The 18,443-nt window shown below is 55.7% G+C and overlaps 1 protein-coding gene across 4 annotated transcripts in view; it reads right to left on the bottom strand.

The window, feature by feature from the left end:
- Positions 1-18,443, bottom strand: part of EMID1 (EMI domain containing 1) — a 48,607-nt gene that overhangs the window by 21,631 nt on the left and 8,533 nt on the right. For 2 of the 4 annotated variants that reach the window (XM_021666171.2, XM_021666170.2), the window contains exons 2-10: positions 18,005-18,118; positions 17,426-17,529; positions 8,048-8,131; positions 6,570-6,631; positions 2,663-2,783; positions 2,122-2,211; positions 1,454-1,600; positions 392-481; positions 194-246 (exon numbers count right to left, since the gene is read on the bottom strand). In XM_021666171.2, coding sequence (XP_021521846.2) covers positions 194-246; positions 392-481; positions 1,454-1,600; positions 2,122-2,211; positions 2,663-2,783; positions 6,570-6,631; positions 8,048-8,131; positions 17,426-17,529; positions 18,005-18,118 — 865 coding nt within the window. Of the gene's footprint in view, positions 1-193; positions 247-391; positions 482-1,453; positions 1,601-2,121; positions 2,212-2,295; positions 2,347-2,662; positions 2,784-6,569; positions 6,632-8,047; positions 8,132-17,425; positions 17,530-18,004; positions 18,119-18,443 lie in introns of all 4 variants that reach the window. The other 2 variants (XM_021666168.2, XM_021666172.2) reach the window with 2 other exon arrangements.

Here is an 18,443-nt window from a genome sequence, read left to right as displayed (position 1 = left end):
GATTGAATAAGATTTATGGAAGGTGGTTTGCATATTAAGTGCTCAATAAATACTTGTTGAATGAATGAATGGAAGGATGAGTGGATGGATGGATAGATGGATACAAGGGTGGATGATGGACAGATGTATGGATGTATGGATGGATGGAAAGATAGACAGACACATGGGTGAGAGTGCTTGGAGAACTACTCACTATGTGTCCAGGACTCCCAGGGTCACCTGTGGGGCCAGGAGGCCCAGGAGGACCTGGAAAAAGACAGGATGTCCTAAGGGCCGGAGCAAAGTACAATCTCAGGGAGTCCCCCATCAGCTCCCTCCTGATAGCCACAAACCCTATTCCCTCTGCCATCTACCAACTCCGCCCCTTACCCCAGGCCTGGACTCAACTTACCCATGGGCCCTGGGGGGCCTGGAGGCCCAGTGGGTCCCTGGGGCCAGTGGTTATTAGTCTCAGTGAAGGTGTTGGAGAGTAATGGGTCTCCTGGGTGAGCAAAGATGACGAGTGAGCAGAGCTGGGTAGAGTGGGGTGGTTAGTCTTCACCTGCCACCTCTGCCAAGACAGCTTGCACTGCCCTATGGGGCAGCCTGCAGCATGGCTGGCGCCACCTGGGCACCTGCTCCCAGGGTAGGACGTGCGGAGAGTGTTGGTCCCATAAGACCAAGAGGCAGGGAGATGTGGGTTCTAACCCCACTGTAATCTAGCTGATGACATCCAGCAATGCCTTCCACTTTTCTGACACTACTGTCACCTGTCAAATGGGAATGACAATAAAAGCTACCATTTATCCACCATCTATTGTCTGCCAGACTTCTGTACATGGGTGTTATGCAGCTCTGGGAGGCTGACTCTGTCATTATCCCCATTGTATGGATAGTGAGATGGAATGAATGCTGGGATGGGAGAATGAATGAGTGGTGTGCTGGGTTGTGCACCAAAGACACAATGGAGAAGAGGCTGAAACCCAGCACTCCACACTCTGACCCCTGGCAGCGCATGTGCAGGTCAGGCCGGGCTGCCAAAGGGAAGAAGTCAAGGACAGGCGTCAGGGCCTGGAGAAGGGGCTGGGCCTATGGCCTTGGGAGTTCAGGGCTCGCTTCCTGCTGCCAGGTGTCTCGCTTCCCAGTGCTCTGAGAACTGGACTCCAGTCAGTTCCAAGGCTCGGGAGGGCCTGATACTGGCGGCTCTAAGCACAGGCTCTGGAGGCAGCCCGGGTTTGAAGCTGTTCCCCTATGCTCGGGCTGTGGGACCCTGGCAAGCCACCTCCCCTCTCTGGTTCTGTGTTCCCCATCTGTAAACACAGGAGGACAGCGGCGCCTGCTGGAGGACTGGGTCACATGTGGCCTACCATGAGCAGGGCTAGCACACAGAAGACGCCTGGCAGATAGTAGCAGGCACTGTGCTGATGGCTACTCCACCCCCACCTCCACCTGCTGGGACCCCAGGGGGACTCACCATGCTGGGAGATCCGGGCGTGGGAGGGCCCAACAGGGGCTGGGGGCCCAGGGGGACCAGGAGGCCCTGGTGGCCCAGGAGGTCCTCTCTCTCCAGGGATGCCCACAGCTCCAGCCTGGCCAGGGCTCCCTGGGGGGCCCTGTGGACCTATAATGGAATCGCAGGGATTTATGGGTATACAGGAGGCAGGGAGGCCCAAAGGAACAGGATAAGGCAGCCTGGAACAGTTGGCAGAAGAGAGGGCCCCAGAGTCCACAGGCCTAGGCTCCCGGGTTGTCTAACAGGGGGACGAGCACAGCGCCCAGTCCTCCACCGCGTCCAGCCTAGGTCTTCCTTCCTTGGGGCTCCCAAACCCCCAAAACCCCTCATAGGAACCCTGGTCACATGGGGTGAGCATTGTTGCTTCTCTGCCCAGCCCCACTCTCCAGGAGGGCAGAGACATGTCTGACTCCATCCAGTGCCCAGCTCAGAGCCTGCTAAGTGTAGGTGCCCAGGGAATGTGGATTGAGTGAAGGTTTCATGGAGCCCAGGCATGGGCGGGGCACTCTCTGGCGGGGTGTTGAATGAAGAGGCAAGCAGGCCATCCTGGCCATGTCAGGAGCAGGGAAGGGTCCACCTGGTATGGGGGATGGCCAGAGGAGCTGTGGGGCAGTGTTGCGGGCACTCACCTGGTGGACCTCTCATCCCCATTGGGCCCCGGCTGCCAGCATCTCCCTTGGGGCCAATGGGCCCAGGCAGCCCCCGAACACCGCCTTGGTCTGGGGGGTAAAGCATATCAGATTGGCAGCTCCAGATCTGCTCTTGACCCCCACCCTAGTCCCAGCCCCCCAACCAGCACCTACCATTTCGGGGAAGCAGCGGGACCCTCACACTCTCTATAGTTCCTGGCAGCCCTGGCATGGGGGGTGGTAGGCAGTGGTCAGTGTCCCTGCTAGGCCTGGAGGAGGGAGGCTCATCCAGAATCCCCACTCCCAGCTCCCCCCAACCTCCAAGCAGGGTCTGCTGAGGCTGCTTGGTCTCCAGGGACTGCAGCATTCGGGAGTCCCAGGAGCCGATCCTCTTAGGCAGGTCTAAGAAATCGGAAATGGGAAGACTGAGGCCCACTAGAGGGTTGAGCTGGGAGTCAGCCACAGGGTGGGAACCAGAATCCCACTCCTGATTCCCAATCCAGTGCTCATTCCCACAGGGGAGTCTGAGTCTGACACTCACCCCGGAGGCCTCCACCTCCGGGGCTGCCCTGGGCAGGAGGGGAGCCCCAGAGTGGGACAGGGTCCTTAGCGGTAGCTGGTGTCGGAGGCACTGGCCGCTCTGTGACAGTCAGCATGGCCACCTGGAGAGGAAGACAGGGACGGGGTGGGTACCAGGGTCTCACCAGGACCCCTCCCTACTTTTTCTTTTTTTTTTTGAGATGGAGTTTTGCCCTGTTGCCCAGTGCAGTGGTGCCATCATGGCTCATGCAGCCTCAACCACCTGGGCTTAAGCGATCCTTCTGCTTCAGACTTCTGAGCAGCTGGGACCACAGGTGTGCACCATCACACCTGGCTAATTAAAAAACATTATTTGAGCCGGGCGCGGTGGCTCATGCCTGTAATCCCAGCACTTTGGGAGGCTGAGGCGGGTGGATCACAAGGTCAAGAGATCAAGACCATCCTGGTCAACATGGTGAAACCCCGTCTCTACTAAAAATACAAAAAATTAGCTGGGCATGGTGGCGTGTGCCTGTAATCCCAGCTACTCAGGAGGCTGAGGCAGGAGAATTGCTTGAACCCAGGAGGCGGAGGTTGCGGTGAGCCAAGATCGCGCCATTGCATTCCAGCCTGGGCAACAAGAGCGAAACTCCATCTCAGAAAAAAAAAAAAATTATTTGTAGAGACAAGGTCTCGCTATGTTGCCAGGGCTGGTCTTGAACTCCTGGGCTCAAGCGATCATCTCGCCTCAGCCTCCCAAAGTGCTAGGATTATAGGCGTGAGCCAGGGTCTCACTAGGGACAGGCCAGCTAAGGGGCCTGGTGTCGGGGGCAGGAGGCACATAACCAGCGAGGCCCAGCTGGGAGTGGAGCCCCAGGCTCACAGGGGTACAGAACTTGCAAGGAAAGTGTTTTTCAAAGTGCACAATTCATAACACACATTATGGAAAAGTCATTGATATCATTATTGCCATCCAAGTTGAGCTTTGTGACTGTCATGGTGCTTGCTGGGACAAACAGTTTTTTTCCATGCTTATCTACATAAATAATAAGAAGCTTTTCTTGATTTGTTAAAGCACCACAGGGTATGGCTGGGAAGAGTTTCACTAAACTTCTTTTCTTTCCCCAAGACGGAGTCTTGCTCTGTTGCCCAGGCTGGAGTGCAGTGGCGCGATCTTGGCTCACTGTAACCTCCACCTCCTGCGTTCAAGCAATTCTCCTGCCTCAGCCTCCCAAGAAGCTGGCATGCACCACCATGCCTGGTTAACTTTTGTACTTTTGTAGAGACAGGGTTTCACCATGTTGGCCAGGCTGGTCTCGAACTTCTGACCTGAAGGGATCTGCCCATCTCAGCCTCCCAAAGTGCTGGGATTATAGGTGTGAGCCGCTGAATCTGGCCTTCACTAAATTTGGAAGGAAGTTTGGAAGAGTCTGACATGAAATAGAAACTGGAGGTGTAATAAAGTCCACTTTTGGGTCCCATGGTGAGGAAGCTCTGGGAAGCTAGAGGTGTCCCCTCAGCTGCTGAGGACAAAGGAGAGGCCAGATGACCACATACCAGGGGCTCGGGGATCTTGGGGGCCTGTCCAGAGAAAAGATGAAACTCTGGCAGACCCTGAACCAGGCACTCCCATCACCAAGTCCTATCATGTGGGACTGAGCTGCCTCTTACGTGGGCTTCTCCTGGGAGGGAGCTCAGGGAACTGCTCCTAGAACCCTGTGCCTTGTAACTCAGGTGCCAGTGCATGCTATTTGGAAGCTTGGTTTTCCCATTTGATAAATCAGGGGTATCTTCTTTTCTTAATTTAGAGACAGGGTCTAGCTCTGCCATCCAGGCTAGAGTGCCGTGGTGCCATCACAGCTCACTGCAGCCTTGACCATCTGAGCTCAAGTGATCCTCCTGCTCAGCCTCTTGAACAGCTGGGACTCTGTGCCAGCCGTATGACACTAAGTCCAGCTAAGTTTTTGTAGAGATGGGGTCTTGCTATGTTGCCCAGGCTGGTCTCGGGCTCCAGGCCTCAAGCAATCCTCCTGTGTTGGCCTTCCAAAGTGCTGGGATTACAGGTGTGAGCCACTGAGCCCAGCCTAGAGAAATCTTTTCATGTTAGGCAAGGGAAGTATTTTAAATGGCTGCTGAATGTCCACCTAGTGAATTCTCCACAATCACGCAACCATATCTTCTGCTGCCCAGTTTTCAAATTTCTCTATTGGTAAACATTTTTGCATCTGATAATCTCATTAAGATAAATAAATTCCCAGGCTGGGCATGGTGGCTCACACCTGTAATCTCAACACCCTGGGAGGCCATGGCAGGAGGATTCCTTGAGGCCAAGAGTTCAAGACCAGTCTAGACAACATAGCAAGACCCCGCTCTGAAAAAATTTTTTAAAACTAGCCAGGTGTGGTGGCACATGCCTGTAGTGCCAGCTACTCAGGAGGCTGAGGCAGGAGGATAGCTTGTGCCCAGGAGTTGGAGGCTGCAGTGAGCTCCAACTCACCACAGATTGCAACACCTGCACTCCAGACTGGGTGACAAAGCAAGACCTTGTCTCTCAATCAAAACAAAATGAACAAACAAAAGATAAATTTCCAGAGAAGGGAATGATAGAACAAAGAACAGGCACTAAAGTGTGTGCATGTCTATGTATTTAGAAAATCTGGAAGAAAACATGTTTAAATGTCAACAGTTGCACCCTTTGGGGGCATGAGCAACTGCTGAGAATGGTTTGCTGGCTGTTCTTTCACACTTTTCATGTTTCTAAATTTAGAATGTCGTACTTTTTAATTTAATTTAATTAATTTTTTTTTTTTGAGACAGTCTCACTTTGTTGCCCAGGCTGGAATATAGTGGCACAATCTCGGCTCACTACAACCTCCGCCTCCCAGGTTCAAGTGATCCTCATGCCTCAGCCTCCAGAGTAGCTGGGATTACAGGTGTGTGCTACCATGCCAGGCTAATTTTTGTATTTTTAAAAGAGACAGGGTTACGCCATGTTGGCCAGGCTGGTCTCGAATTCCTGGCCTCAAGCAATCCGCCCACCTCGGCCTCCAAAAGTGTGGAGATTGTAGGTGTGAGCCACCACGCCCAGCTGTACTTTTTAATTAAAAAAAAACTTTTATGGCCAGTGCAGTGGCTCATGCCTGTAATCCCAGCACTTTGGGAGGCTAAGATAGCGAATCACTTTGAGCTTAGGAGTTCGAGACCAGCCTGGGCAACATGAAGAAACTCCATCTCTACCAAAAATTAAAAAATTAGCCAGACGTGGTTTTGTTTACCTATGTCCCAGCTACTCGGGAGGCTGAGGCGGGAGGAGGATCACTTGAGCCCAAGAGGCACAGGTTGCAGTGAGCTGAGACCTTGCCACTGCACTCCAGCCTGGGTGACAGAGCAAGACCCTGTTTCAAAAAAACAAAACCAAACCCAAAATACAAAACATTTTATCTGGAAAGAATTTGACATGCGTGATAGATGTTTTGGTTTTGAAACCAGGAAGATAGTATTATGGATGGGGGTCGGGGTTAGAGAAAGGGGATGGGGCAGGCAGGAGATCCCACCAGGATCTCTGGGCTGTGTCTGCTGATCTGGATGGGAGGGTGATGCAGCCCCCTGGTCTCCTGGAGGAAGAACAGGCCAGGCTGGGGGTGACTTGCACTTTACATACACAGTCTTTACTGAGTGGATGCTAGTTTTCCCTCTGCTTTACAGATGGGGAAACTGAGGCACAATCTGTGAGCAGGCTTCCGAAGGAGGAACACTGGAGGAGACCAGGACATGCCTGGTAGGGGACGCTGCTCGTCGAGTGGGCTCAGAGCTCTCCTGTGGGTCCACTGAGGGTGTGAGCATGGGGTTTGGGGAAGGAGGCAGGGAGGGTTGGGTGGTGGTTTCAGGCCTGGCCTGGGGCAGGGGCCAGGAGGGAACAGCTCACCCACCTTGGCCTCCAGCACCTTCAGCTGCTCCGTCAGCTCCGACACTTTGCTGCAGTTGAGACAACCTGTGGGGAGGGAGGAAGCTGGGGCCAGGGCTGAGGGTCCTAGGCTTCCCCTCAGAGCCCTTAAGTCTCTGTCCCAGGGGGTGGGACAGAGGGAAGAGTCAGATACCTGATGACCCCAACCCATGAGGAAGCCTTGGGCCAGGGAGGGGCTACAGGATCCAGGAGGACCTCACCCTGTGAGTTCCTTTTGGCGCTGGAGCCTCCAGAGTGGCCTGCTTCTCCCACAGCAGGACCCGACCCCTGGCAGCCTCTGGGTCCAAAATGACCCCTTTCCCAGAAGGTGAGGCACAAGATCCTGTTGCTTCCCGCCTGGGCAGGGCTGGGACCAGGGATGGCCGGCTATAGGGATTGACCCAGCTCAGTCTGGACTGGGCTGCCCTCAGAGGTGCCATCCTCTGAGCCTCCCTTGATCCACCGTCCAGCACCCCTGGGCCTCCTGGGTGAGACTCACAAGAATGACATGAGTCATTCATAGCAGCCCCGGCCAGTTACGAAGCTTCCCAGCTGCTGGCCCCCAGAAGTGCTGCGCCAGCAGTGTCTCCCTTCCTCATGGGAGTGTCACTCCTGTTTACGCCTGAGGCCACAGCTCAGAGCAGGGAGGGGTGAGTGCCTAACAAGCACAACATCTGGGGTCTAGTCCTAGTGCTGCCCCCCAACTCCCAGCCATGGGGCCTGGGGCAGGGCAGGGCAGGGAGGTCAGAGACCTTCAGCTTTCTCCTCTTTAAAAAGGGGACAGTGGGGCCGGGCACGGTGGCTCACGCCTATAATCCCAGCACTTTGGGAGGCTGAGGTGGCTGGATCATAAGGTCAGGAGCTCGAGACCAGACTGGCCAATATGGTGAAACCCCATCTCTACTAAAAATAGAAAAATTAGCTGGGCGTGGTGGCACGCACCTGTAATCCCAGCTACTCAGGAGGCTGAGGCAGCAGAATCGCTTGAACCCGGGAGGCAGAGGTTGCAGTGAGCTGAGATTGTGCCACTGTACTCCAGCCTGGGCGACAGAGGGACTCTGTCTCAAAAAAAATAAAAGGCAGGGGGACAATGGGAGGGCAGTGGACAGCTGTGAGGTCTACACGAGCTGCTGATGGAAAGCGCCTGGCACAGGGCCTCGCACACTGCTGACACGCAGAAAAGCGCCAATTAAATAAAAAGAGGAAACCGGGGGACTGTACTGGCATCTGCAAGAGTCCAGGGGTCATGAGTCTCGGGGTGTCTGGGAGGACCCCTCTGGAGTCCTTTCTCTGCCCCTCAAAGCAACTTTTGTAGCCTGGGGAGCATGGGGTGGGGAGGTGGTTACTGTCCTTGACCCTCTACTGCCAGACCTGCTGGCTTGTAGGACACTTACCAAACTGCCCTGAGCCCCTCCAGGGCTCCCTCAGCCCAGGGGGAACCCCAGAAGCTGCCCCAGGACCCACCTGAGAAGGCTGTGGGCCGAAGTGCCATCCGCCTCATGGTACTGCCCGACCACATGGGCTCCATGGAGCCAGAAGAACCTGCAACTGAGAAATGGAGGGTGAGAGGCCTGCTGGCTTGTGACCCTTGCCTCCTCAGGCCCCTCTGCCCACCACTGTAGCCCCAGTAGGGATCTCTACTCCCCTCAGCACAGGACACAGAGGCCCAGAGGACAGGCAATGTATCTGGGTCACATAGCATGAACTGGGCTGAGCTAGAGCAAGGCTGACCAGCTGACAGGGCTGGGAGAGGGGCTGGCAATGGGGCAGGAGCCATGGATGAGGCTGAGGGCTTCCCCAGTGACCCCAGCCAGCCTCATGGGCTAAGAGTTTAGAGCTCAGACAAGCCTGGGTCCGAGCCCTGACACTTACTGCCCTGGGTGACTTGTCCTCTCCGGACTTATTTTTCCCATCTGTAAAATGGGATTCTAAGGCCTCTAAACCTTCCAGGCTGGTGTGAGGCCTGAGGTTGGCCACGTGTGCAAAGGGCCCGCTGTGCACACACACTAGGTGTTCAATAAACAGCTGCCATGACTATCGCCATCCACACTCTCCCTGCCTGGCTTGGTAAGAGGAGACTGAAGTGGATCCGGCCCTGGTTTTAAATTAAAACCAGAGGGAGGCTGGCTGCCTGGGAGGGTGAGGGGAGCCAGGGTCAGCCCCTGCTGCCATCCCTACCCAAGGAGGACCCCCCTCCCCAGCCACCCTGTCTGGTCCGGTTTTGGGGGCCTGGTTTTCTCCACAGCTGGAGGGATGGACTGGCCAAACCAGGGGCAGGGACACAGCTGGAGACACTGCAGAGCCAGCACTGGCAACTGCCCCCCGCAGCCCCCAGGCCTTCCTTTTAAGGCCATGAAATGTTGTCTGGGGGGAGACAAGCCCCAAATAAGGCTCAGGCCTGGCAGCTCGGAGCGGGGCTGCGGGTTGATGCAGGGAGCGAGAGGCGCCGGGAACTCAAACCAGACGGGTCCCTCTGGCCAGCCCCCAGCGGAGGCTGCCAGGCCCGGCTCTGGGTCCCATTGTGGGGCCTTTACTGAGCCTGCACCCCCAGCACACCCTCCTCAAGGGCCTCCTCAAGGGCCTGTGACTTGCCCAGGCACAGGGGGCTAATCTCACCAGGATGGAGGAAGGTGGGTTGCCAGCCCAGGACTGGGGTCAGCACTGGGGACTCCCTGGGGAGGGGAGACGTCACTGTGAACCATGCCCATGTGAAGGACCCTGTAGAGCCTGGCTCAATCCTACAAGGAAGGTGAGAATCAGAACAGGTAACTCTTGTTTAGCGTCTACCCCGGGTCTGGCACCTTCTGAGAACTTCACATACACAGTCTTTTTTTTTTCTCTTTTGAGGCAAAGTTTTTTTTTTTTTTTTGAGGCGAAGTTTCATTCTTGTTGCTTGTCGCCCAGGCTGGAGTGCAGTGACGCAATCTCTGCCCACTGCAACCTCCGCCTCCTGGGTTCAAGTGATTCTCCTGCCTCAGCCTGCCAAGTAGCTCGGATTATAGGTGCCTGCCACCACGCCCAGCTAATTTCTGTATTTTTAGTAGAGATGGGGTTTCACCATATTGGCCAGGCTAGTCTAGAACTCCTGACCTCAGGTGATCCACCCGCCTCGGCCTCCCAAAGTGCTGGGATTACAGGCATGAGCCACCGCACCCGGCCTCACATATACAGTCTTAACTGTGAGTGGGTGCTAGTATCGTCTCCACTTTCCAGTTGGCAAACTGAGGCACAGGACAGCTCAGCGCTACCTCTTCTCTGTCCCCCATGCTCAGATAAAGGTGGATGACTGAATCACACTCAGCTCCACTTCCCTGCTTGGAGGAAAATGAGGCAGAGAGGTTGTCTGTGGGAAGGTCTCAGCCTAGATTTGAACCCAGGTCAGCCTGATTCCAGGGCCAGATTTCTTTTTGTGGTTGGTGGGTGGGAGGGAACATGGCACCTGGCAGGGAGGCTCCATGTTCAGCAGGAGCACTGGTGCCTGAGAAGAATGGCCTCACCAAGCCCTCTTCATTCATTCTTTTTTTTTTCGAGATGGAGTCTCGCTCTGTTGCCCAGGCTGGAGTGCAGCAGCGTGATCCTGGCTCACTGTAACGTCTGCCTCCTGGGTTCAAGCGATTCTCCTGCCTCAGCCTCACAAGTAGCTGGGACTACAGGCACGCACCACCATGCCCGGCTAATTTTTTCTATTTTTGGTAGAGATGGGGTTTCGCCATGTTAGCTGGGATGGTCTCGATCTCCTGACCTCGTGATCCGCCCGCCTCGGCCTCCCAAAGTGCTGGGATTACAGGTGTGAGCCACTGCGCCCGGCCCCTCTTCATTCTTTCTGCTTCTGGGTGGAGATGTGATGTCATTTTAGTACTGTTTTTGGGAAGTTGACCAAAGGAAGCGGCCATCTCTCCCACCCTGGGGATGTGTGAGTTTCCTCTGTGATAAAGCTTTGGCTGCTCTCCCCTCCCGCTTCTACCCGTCCCTCTACTCTACAACTGTTTTCTTTTCTTTTCTTTTTTCATTGCATTATCTACCTTCTAGCATGTTATTAACTGCCCTGGTTTCCCGGGCCACTGCCTGTCATCTGGCCTCCTGGCTGGAACATCAGCCCCACTAGGGCAGGGACCTTGTCTGTCTTTCTTGTGCTTGGCCTACAAAAGTGCCCAGCACCCAGTAGGGCCTCATGTATAAAACTTTTGTGGATGAATACATGAATCACCAACTGAAAATAAATTTTGAGCAAGCAAACCAAATAAAAGGCGGACACAACTGTCTTGAAAGTCAGCATAGGCTGGGCACAGTGGCTCATGCCTGTAATCCTAGCACTTTGGGAGGCCGAGGCAGGTGGATCACCTGAGGTCAGGAGCTCGAGAATAGCTTGGCCAACATGGCGAAACCCTGTCTCTACTAAAAATACAAAAATTAGCTGGGGGTGGTGGCGCATGCCTGTAATCCCAGCTACTTGGGAGGCGGAGGCAGTAGAATTGCTTGAACCTGGGAGGCTGAGATTGCAGTGGGCTGAAATTGTGCCACTGCATTCCAATGTGGGTGATAAAGTGAGAGTTCTCAAAAAAAAAAAAAAAAAAAGAAAGTCAGCATAAATGGGACAGGCGCAGTGGCTCATGCCTGTAATCCCAGCACTTTGGGAGGCTGAGGTGGGCAGATTGCTTGAGCTCAGGAGTTTGAGACCAGCCTGGGCAACATGGCAAAACCCTGTCTCTACAAAATATTTAAAAATTAGCTGAGTGTGGTGGTGTGTACCTGTAGTCCCAGGTACTTGGGAGACTGATGTGGAGGACTGCCTGAGCTTGGAAGGTTGAGGCTGCAGTGAGCTGTGATCGTGCCACTGCACTGGAAGAGTGAGACCCTATCTAAAAAAATCAAATAAAATCAGCATAAATGTTTTCATGTCACACTAGAGTGTCCCTGAGTTATGAATCTGTAAACTTGTGGTTGGAAATTCTTTTTCAGACAGTTTGTTTTTGATGTTTCTCCAGGGGCCAGAAAGAATTAGAAAAACAAATAAAAACATGGTCTGACCAGCAGCACAGACATCAGATGCTCAAAGTCACTGCGAATTTAAATTAAAAAAAGAAAAGAGTTTAAAGAAATAATGAAACTATTCAAAAGACCAGAAAATTTTGGCTTTGGATTCAAGATTCATAAAAAGTTATCCAAAAACTCCCTCAAAATTCTGAGAAACAGACAGGAACATTTGAAGGGATATAGGTTATAAAATGGCCCTGTAGCACGCAAAATTCCAGTAAGGAAGAAGCCACCGGTTGTGGGGAGACCTGCCATCGGACAAAAATGTCACATCACTCCCATTGGTGTTTGGTCAGAGGCCCTGAAACAGGCCCCCATGGGCTGAGACCCTCCTCATCTCAGCCTGGTGGTCCCTACTGAAGGGCTCCTCCCCAGCCTCAACCTTGTCCTCCCAGGGGGCCCTGAAGCCTGGTCCCAGGACCACAAACGCCAGCTCCACTCTGGAAGTCTGACTGTGGGCCACTTCCTACACACACACACGCATGCACACACACATACGCATGTTCCCACCCCGTGCTTTCTCCTAATCTCTACAGCTGCTGCACCAATGCCACCTCCTCCAGGAAGCCTTCCCAAACAGGTCAGTGCACCCACCTTCAAGCCCCCTTGAAGCTCATCACTCCCTGTCTTGACCTCCACATGGCCAGTGCTGTCTGTAGTTCCTAGCCCTGGGCCCCACAAGCGGCTCTTCTTCCCTCTGCCCAGTGCCAGGCCGGAGCTGAGGCTTTGTGCCCCTTCTCATGGGACCCTCATGACACAGAATACTGAGGCCCAGAGAGGAGAGGCTTCCTGCTCTGTCCTTGCAGGGACGAGGGGGTCTGGGATTTCAACCGTGCCCTAAATTGGGGAGTAGGGATGTGAAAAGTTGGGGATTAGGGGTATGAAAAGTTGGGGCATCCCTAGGCTCTACCTTCATGACTTTCTCTCCCTGGAGAGGAGCCAAAGGAAAGGCTTCCTCATTCAGAACCGACCCCCCAGATCTGCTCTGCTCGGTTCAGTGACCACAGGCCATGGGGAGGCAGCCCTCCCAGCTCCAGCCCAGGTCTCCCGCGAAGAATTTACTTTACAGATGTAAATATTTGCTTCCGGTGGTCAGAGCCAGGGGTTAGGGTCAGAGCTGGGGTTGGGAGCTCCAAGAACCCTCCAGCCCAATCAGGAGCCTCCGGAAAGGGTTAGTCTATGTCCAGACCGGCCCCCTCTTCAGGGTAGGCAAAGTTCCTATTCAGTTCCTGTGCACTCACTTTCTATGTGGCCCGCGCCAGGCACTAGGGATGTGGAAGTCAGGGTGGCAGGATGAGGGTCAACCTAGCCAGGTGGGAGCATCCAGAGGGTTGCAGGCAGAGCAGCGACTTGCTGGCCACTGCCAAGGCTGAGTATGGGAGACAAAGCCGGTGTGGGCAGGGGGGTCAAACAGAGGGAGGGTGAGATTCAGGGGACGTGGGCAGGGGCTGAGAGAGTGGAGGAGGCAGCCGTGCTGCTGGGGGTGCAGGATGGGCTGGCAGGGAGGTGGAGGCTGCCAGGCCTCCCAGACAGGAGCGGGAGTGGCTCGGTGGTGGTGTGGGTGGATTTGCAGTGTTCAGCCCTTGGATTCTGAATCTGCAAAGCAAAAGCTGACTCACCACCATACCTGGAACCTGGGTAGGATAAAAGAGATGAGTGTGGGGAGTGCCCAGCCCTGGATGGTAGAGGAGAACAAAGAGCCCAGGAAGGGCCTGGGCTGGAGCCTCAGTCTGTTTTTAGGCTATTTAAAATATTCTTTTATTTTTAGAGACAGGATCGTGCTCTGTCATTTAAGCTGGAGTGCAGTGGCAGGATCACAGCTCACTGCAGACTTAAGCTCCTGGGCTCAAGCGATCTTCCTACCTCAGCCTCCCAAGTAGTCCTGGTGCACCACTACGCTCAGCTAATTTTTTTTGACTATTTTTTTGAGATAGGGTCTTGCTATGCTGCCCAGGCTGGTCTTGAAATCCTGGTCTCAAGTGATCCCCCTTCCTTGGCCTCGCAAAGTGTTCGGATTACAGGTGCGAGCCGCTGTGCCTGGCCCATTCTTAGGCTATTTTGTGATCACCCTCGAGCATGTGTCCCCTCTCTGGTTTCCCATCTTGGAAGACAAGGGCTATGAGGAACCATGGGTGGGGAAGGAATATGTATGTTGGGGACAGTGGGACCTATGAGGGGGAAGCAGAGGCAACCCAGTTCTATGGGGCCCGTGGAGAGGGAGGGGAGGAAGCCCAGCCTCTCTATCTTTCTATCTGGGAGGGGCTGGGGTTGAGACTGGCTTCCGCCAGCCTCACAGCATCCTAACTGTGTGAACACGCTCCTGGGGACATCCTCAGCCAGTACTGCTGCAGAGGAAAGACCCCTGACTGCAGTCAGACTGGCCGGGTTTAAGTCCAGCTCCTCAGCTCACAGGCTGCTCCCCTGGACAAGGTATTCCCCTCTCTGAGTCTCAGTTTCTACATCTGGGCCTTCTGTACCATGATGGCTCCTGCAGGGGGGTATGCCTTGCAGTGCCCGGCACGGAGGACGGTGGCAGCTTTCATTCCCCTTGTCCTGATTATTGCAGGAGGGTCTGGGGCAAGGGGATGCCATAGAACTCAGGTTGGCATCCTGGGGAGAAACCTGGCCACAATAGTTGCTTGCTGTGTGACCTTGTGTGAGTCCCACACCCTCTCTGAACTTCACTTTCATCATCTGGACAGTGGGGCTGATCTGTCTGCAGGAAGCCTCAAGAGGCAGGGTGACACGGGGGTCGCTGCAGCAGCCCCTGTCAGCAGAGCCCACTGGCCCAGGCACTCAGGGGGTCAGGCGCAGGCTCAGGCCCAGGGAAGGTGACTGTGAGGCTGACATGGCCCTGGCAGTGCGCCCACCTGCCCAGCCCTGCCTGGTCCACTTGGTGCATTCTGGCCTTGGTTCTTCCTCACCTATTGTTCCAATAAGCCCTACTGTTTCTGATGAGAGGCAGCCAGGTGACAGCCTCTGCCAGACCCACCTCCTGAGGCCTGGAGGCGCAGAAGCTTGCTCAGACAGGTCCCCATCCTGGCTCTCAGCTGCTGAGCCACCTCGAGCCAGTCCCATCACCTCTCTGAGCCTGTTTCTCCATCTATAGAATGGAGCCCATTCTAGCCCCTTCTCCACAGGTTGCCATGGAGGTCAAATGAAACAAATCCTCACTGGTCATAAAGTGAACACCCCCATTCTGCAGAAAACCAGCGCCGTGAAGTCCTTCACTAAAGCCCACCAGCCTCAGAGAGACTCAAGTCCCCTTTTGAGAAGCTGGCTGAGAAGGGGGGCCTCAGAGGAGGGGGAGGCAGGACTGTGTCTGCCAGGTCGCCGTGGGATCCCCAGCACAGTGGGGGGTGGGTACGGGATGGGAGAGGAAGACACCTGTGGAGCACCTACCACGAGCCGAGCATGCATGCTACTTCTCCATGCTGGGTGACTTCCAGATAAAGCCAAGCTTCGGGGAGGGGAAGGGACTTGCCCCAAGTCACACAGCAGAGCGCAGCTGATTTAGGGCTGGATTCTGGAATGGCAGGTGTTCCCTCTCCTCTTTTGGCCCACCCCAGGCTGCTCAGGGCCCTGTTGGCCCTGATGATGCAGCTCTATGGCTCCAGGGTCAAGTGACAGCACTGGGCAGGTGACAAGGGCGGGCACCAGCAGGAGAAGCAGCTGGGGGGCCCAGCCTGAACCCAACTGTGTGAGGAACCTCCCTGCTCCCCATTCCCAGGACCCCAGCAGAGTTTTCTGGAACAGTCGGGCACAGGCATCCACTCACCCACCTCCTTTTCCTCCACAGGCTCTGAGATTTCATCCTGGCAACACCTGGGGAGGCGGACGCCTATATCCTGCCCATTTCACAGGTGAGGACACTGAGGCTGAGTGTGGGGAGCCCAGGCTGCTGCAGGAACACACAGCAGCTTGGTGCCTTTTAGTGATGGTGCCTCTCCCTCCGAGTGGGCAGGAGAAGAATGCAGCCTGGAGTGCAGCGCCCCCAGCCCAGCACCCTTACACAATGGCTTGCACAATGCACGGGGAGTCCCCAGCCCAAGGCCATGCAGCTGGTGTGTGGCAGAGCTGGCCCGGCCCAGGAAATCTCAAATATCCCATCCCTATACTGGGATCTGAAGGCCCTGCAGAGGGAGCTGGCCTGGCCTCATGCCTTCGCATCAGCAGAGCCCCCTAGCCCCTGGCCTGGCTCCTGGATGCACAGCCTCCAGCGGCTAGATTCAAGGGCATGGGTGTTGCCCCCACCTGTCCTCTCCCTCATCCACTCCTTGAAGGCCCCAAAGACCAGGAAGGTCTGCCCTTGGGAGGGGAGCCAGGGACAGAATGGCCTTTGTCTGGGGAGGCCCTGCCTGGGCCCAGGCGGCCCCCATGCCGCTGGGATTCGCCCCTCCCCATCACAGCTCCTCTGTGGTCTCCTTGGCAGCTGCCCCTCTGGCTGGCTCTCCTGCCTCTCAACCACACCTGCCTTCCCCTCTCCCTCCCACCAGCGACAAGAGGGTGCTTCCTGGCTCCCCTTCAGATGTCCGTCCACCCGCTCCAGCCTCCCACACCGGCCCTGTGGCTGCCTCTGGGCAGAGGTGTTTGGCATGGGGCGTCTTGGCTCTCCCTCCAGCCACCTGGTTTCTCCCCAGCTTCACTGGGGACTCCTCTACCCCATGTCAGAACTTGCCAGACCCCTCCCTTCCCCACTGCGTGGTGACTTCTGACCCCCATCCCCATGGCTGTGTGACTCTGAGCACTCCACTCCACCTCACCGGGCCTCAGTCACCCCAACTGTGAACTGGGCTCTTGAGGGTCCCGGGGAAGGTGAAGTATGCAAATCTCTCAAGAAACACCTGTGAGCCGTGGCTTCTGGAAGCACCATGTTCCTTTGAGCCAGAGGCTACATTTCGCACATTTGTGTTTCTGGAATTGTGGTATGTCCTGAGGCTCGTGTCCATGTGCATGCGCTGCTTTGGGACCCCTGAATGCTTCTGTCTCTTGAGCTGTCTCTGGGCTGGTTCTCAGGATGGTTCTGGGCCAGCCCATCCTCTTTAGGGCCATGCTTGGAAACACAGCTCTTGGTGTCCAAAAATCTGCTGCTCATGAGTTCAGCCAGGCAGTGAGGGTGGGAGGGGCCTGGGCTGTTCAGCAGAGGGGCAGGTGCCTGGAGGAGGGGAGAGGGTTCTGCAGGGGAGAGTGCACCCAGGCTGCTGGGAGCCCATGTTGCCGCCTCTGTGCCCCTGAGGGGTTCTCTGAGCAACCAAGAGATACACACAGTGAAGGCAGGTGGGGTGGTGAAAGGAGTCCCTGAGCCTGGGACACGCCACACACAAGGGGCCCTGCCGAGCTCTCCCATCCCTAGAGCCCAGGGGTAGGGGGCGGGGTGGGGAGTGCAGCCAGGCAGACAGAGGTGTGCGCCCCTCCCCTTCCTGAGCCTCGGTTTCCTCATCTGCAGGACAGATGTAACCATTCTTTCCTCTTTGACCCACTGAACTGACTAAAATGGCTCTTTACTTCCATGTAACGTCTGTTATCGTGTCATACGGAAGTGTCTGGATGGGCTTTCCCCAAGTTTGGAGGAAAGACTTGGGATGGCATGACTTAAAATGTGAGTGAGCTACCCAGCATGTGTCAGAGTCTCCCGAGAGGCAAGTGTTCACCGTGCGGGGGACAACAAGCACTGACTGTGTCTGATGAGCCAGGCTCTGTGCAGCTGGCCCTGTGTGTGACTCTGTAACAGGTCACGGCTCCACGCACTTGCAGGGAGGCACCTGGCCTGCTGTCACAGGGCTCCAGGAGCCGGCCGGGCAGTCCTACCTTCCTCGCAGCTCATCCCCGAGTGCCCAGGGCAGCACCTCCACTCACGGGTGGTCACTGTCTTGTACATCACCTTGTATGTGGGTCTCACCACGGTTCTGTAGCTGAAAGAGTCCCCAGGTGGCCAGCTGAGACAGGGTCCTCCATAACCTCTCCCACTGCCCTGGACACCCACAGGGACAAACCCAGAGCCTCCAGGATCCTCTGCTGCCTCCAGGTCCCTTTGGAGGCTCTCTCCTCCTACATTTTGGGATTCAGCCCTTCCATCCCCCCACCACCTTGCCACAGGGATCGGAGATTGGATACCAGCTGGACAGGAAGACCCTGCCAGCTGGGCTGCCCTGAGCCCACCAGTGAATACTCACTGAGTAAAGGAATGCAGGTGAATGGTGTGTTCCTCCACCAGGAAGCCCTCCAGGGTGTTCCAACGGCACAAGGAGACAGGCTGATGCTGCCTTTGCTCCACCCACCCTGGGGTCCAGCCTTACCCTGCACTCCCCATGCAGTCCCCCCACCAGGCCTTTGCCCAAACTGTGCCTCCACCTAGAATGCCATCAGCTCCTTCTCCACCTCATTTACCTGCTCCCCGGACAGCTCATGGGCCAGGGGCAGTTCTGCAGCACTCGCTGAAGGTAGGTGCCATTCTGCACGTGGCATGAGACAGTGCGGGTCACCACATAGGAGCACCAGTTCCTGAAACAGACGCAAAGAAAGGAAACTCAGGTACCACACAGGGCCCCCTGCCAGGGACTCTGGGAAGATGGGTGAGGATGTCCGTGTTCTCTTCAAGAGCCCTGAATCCCCAGGCAGGAGACTCCTGAGCTTGCAAAGTCATCCGGGCCCAAATGGCTGGTGGGAGTCTCTGGCTGAGGGGTGAATGTCATGGCCCTGGGGGTGGGGCCGTGCTGAGCGCTCTTGGGAGGTCTTGTGGAATGAACACGAAAGGCGGCGGCAAGATGGTAGCGGGGCATCTTCCCCAGAGCTCTCCCTCCCCAACTTCCCTCCTCTCCAACTCTGA

This window comes from Aotus nancymaae, unplaced genomic scaffold, assembly GCF_030222135.1.
Source record: "Aotus nancymaae isolate 86718 unplaced genomic scaffold, 86718_ANA_hifiasm-v0.15.2.pri h1tg000076l, whole genome shotgun sequence".
NCBI lineage: Eukaryota > Metazoa > Chordata > Mammalia > Primates > Aotidae > Aotus > Aotus nancymaae.
The sequence above is the reverse complement of the archived record's forward strand: the minus strand, read 5'-3'. Positions and strand labels throughout refer to the sequence as shown.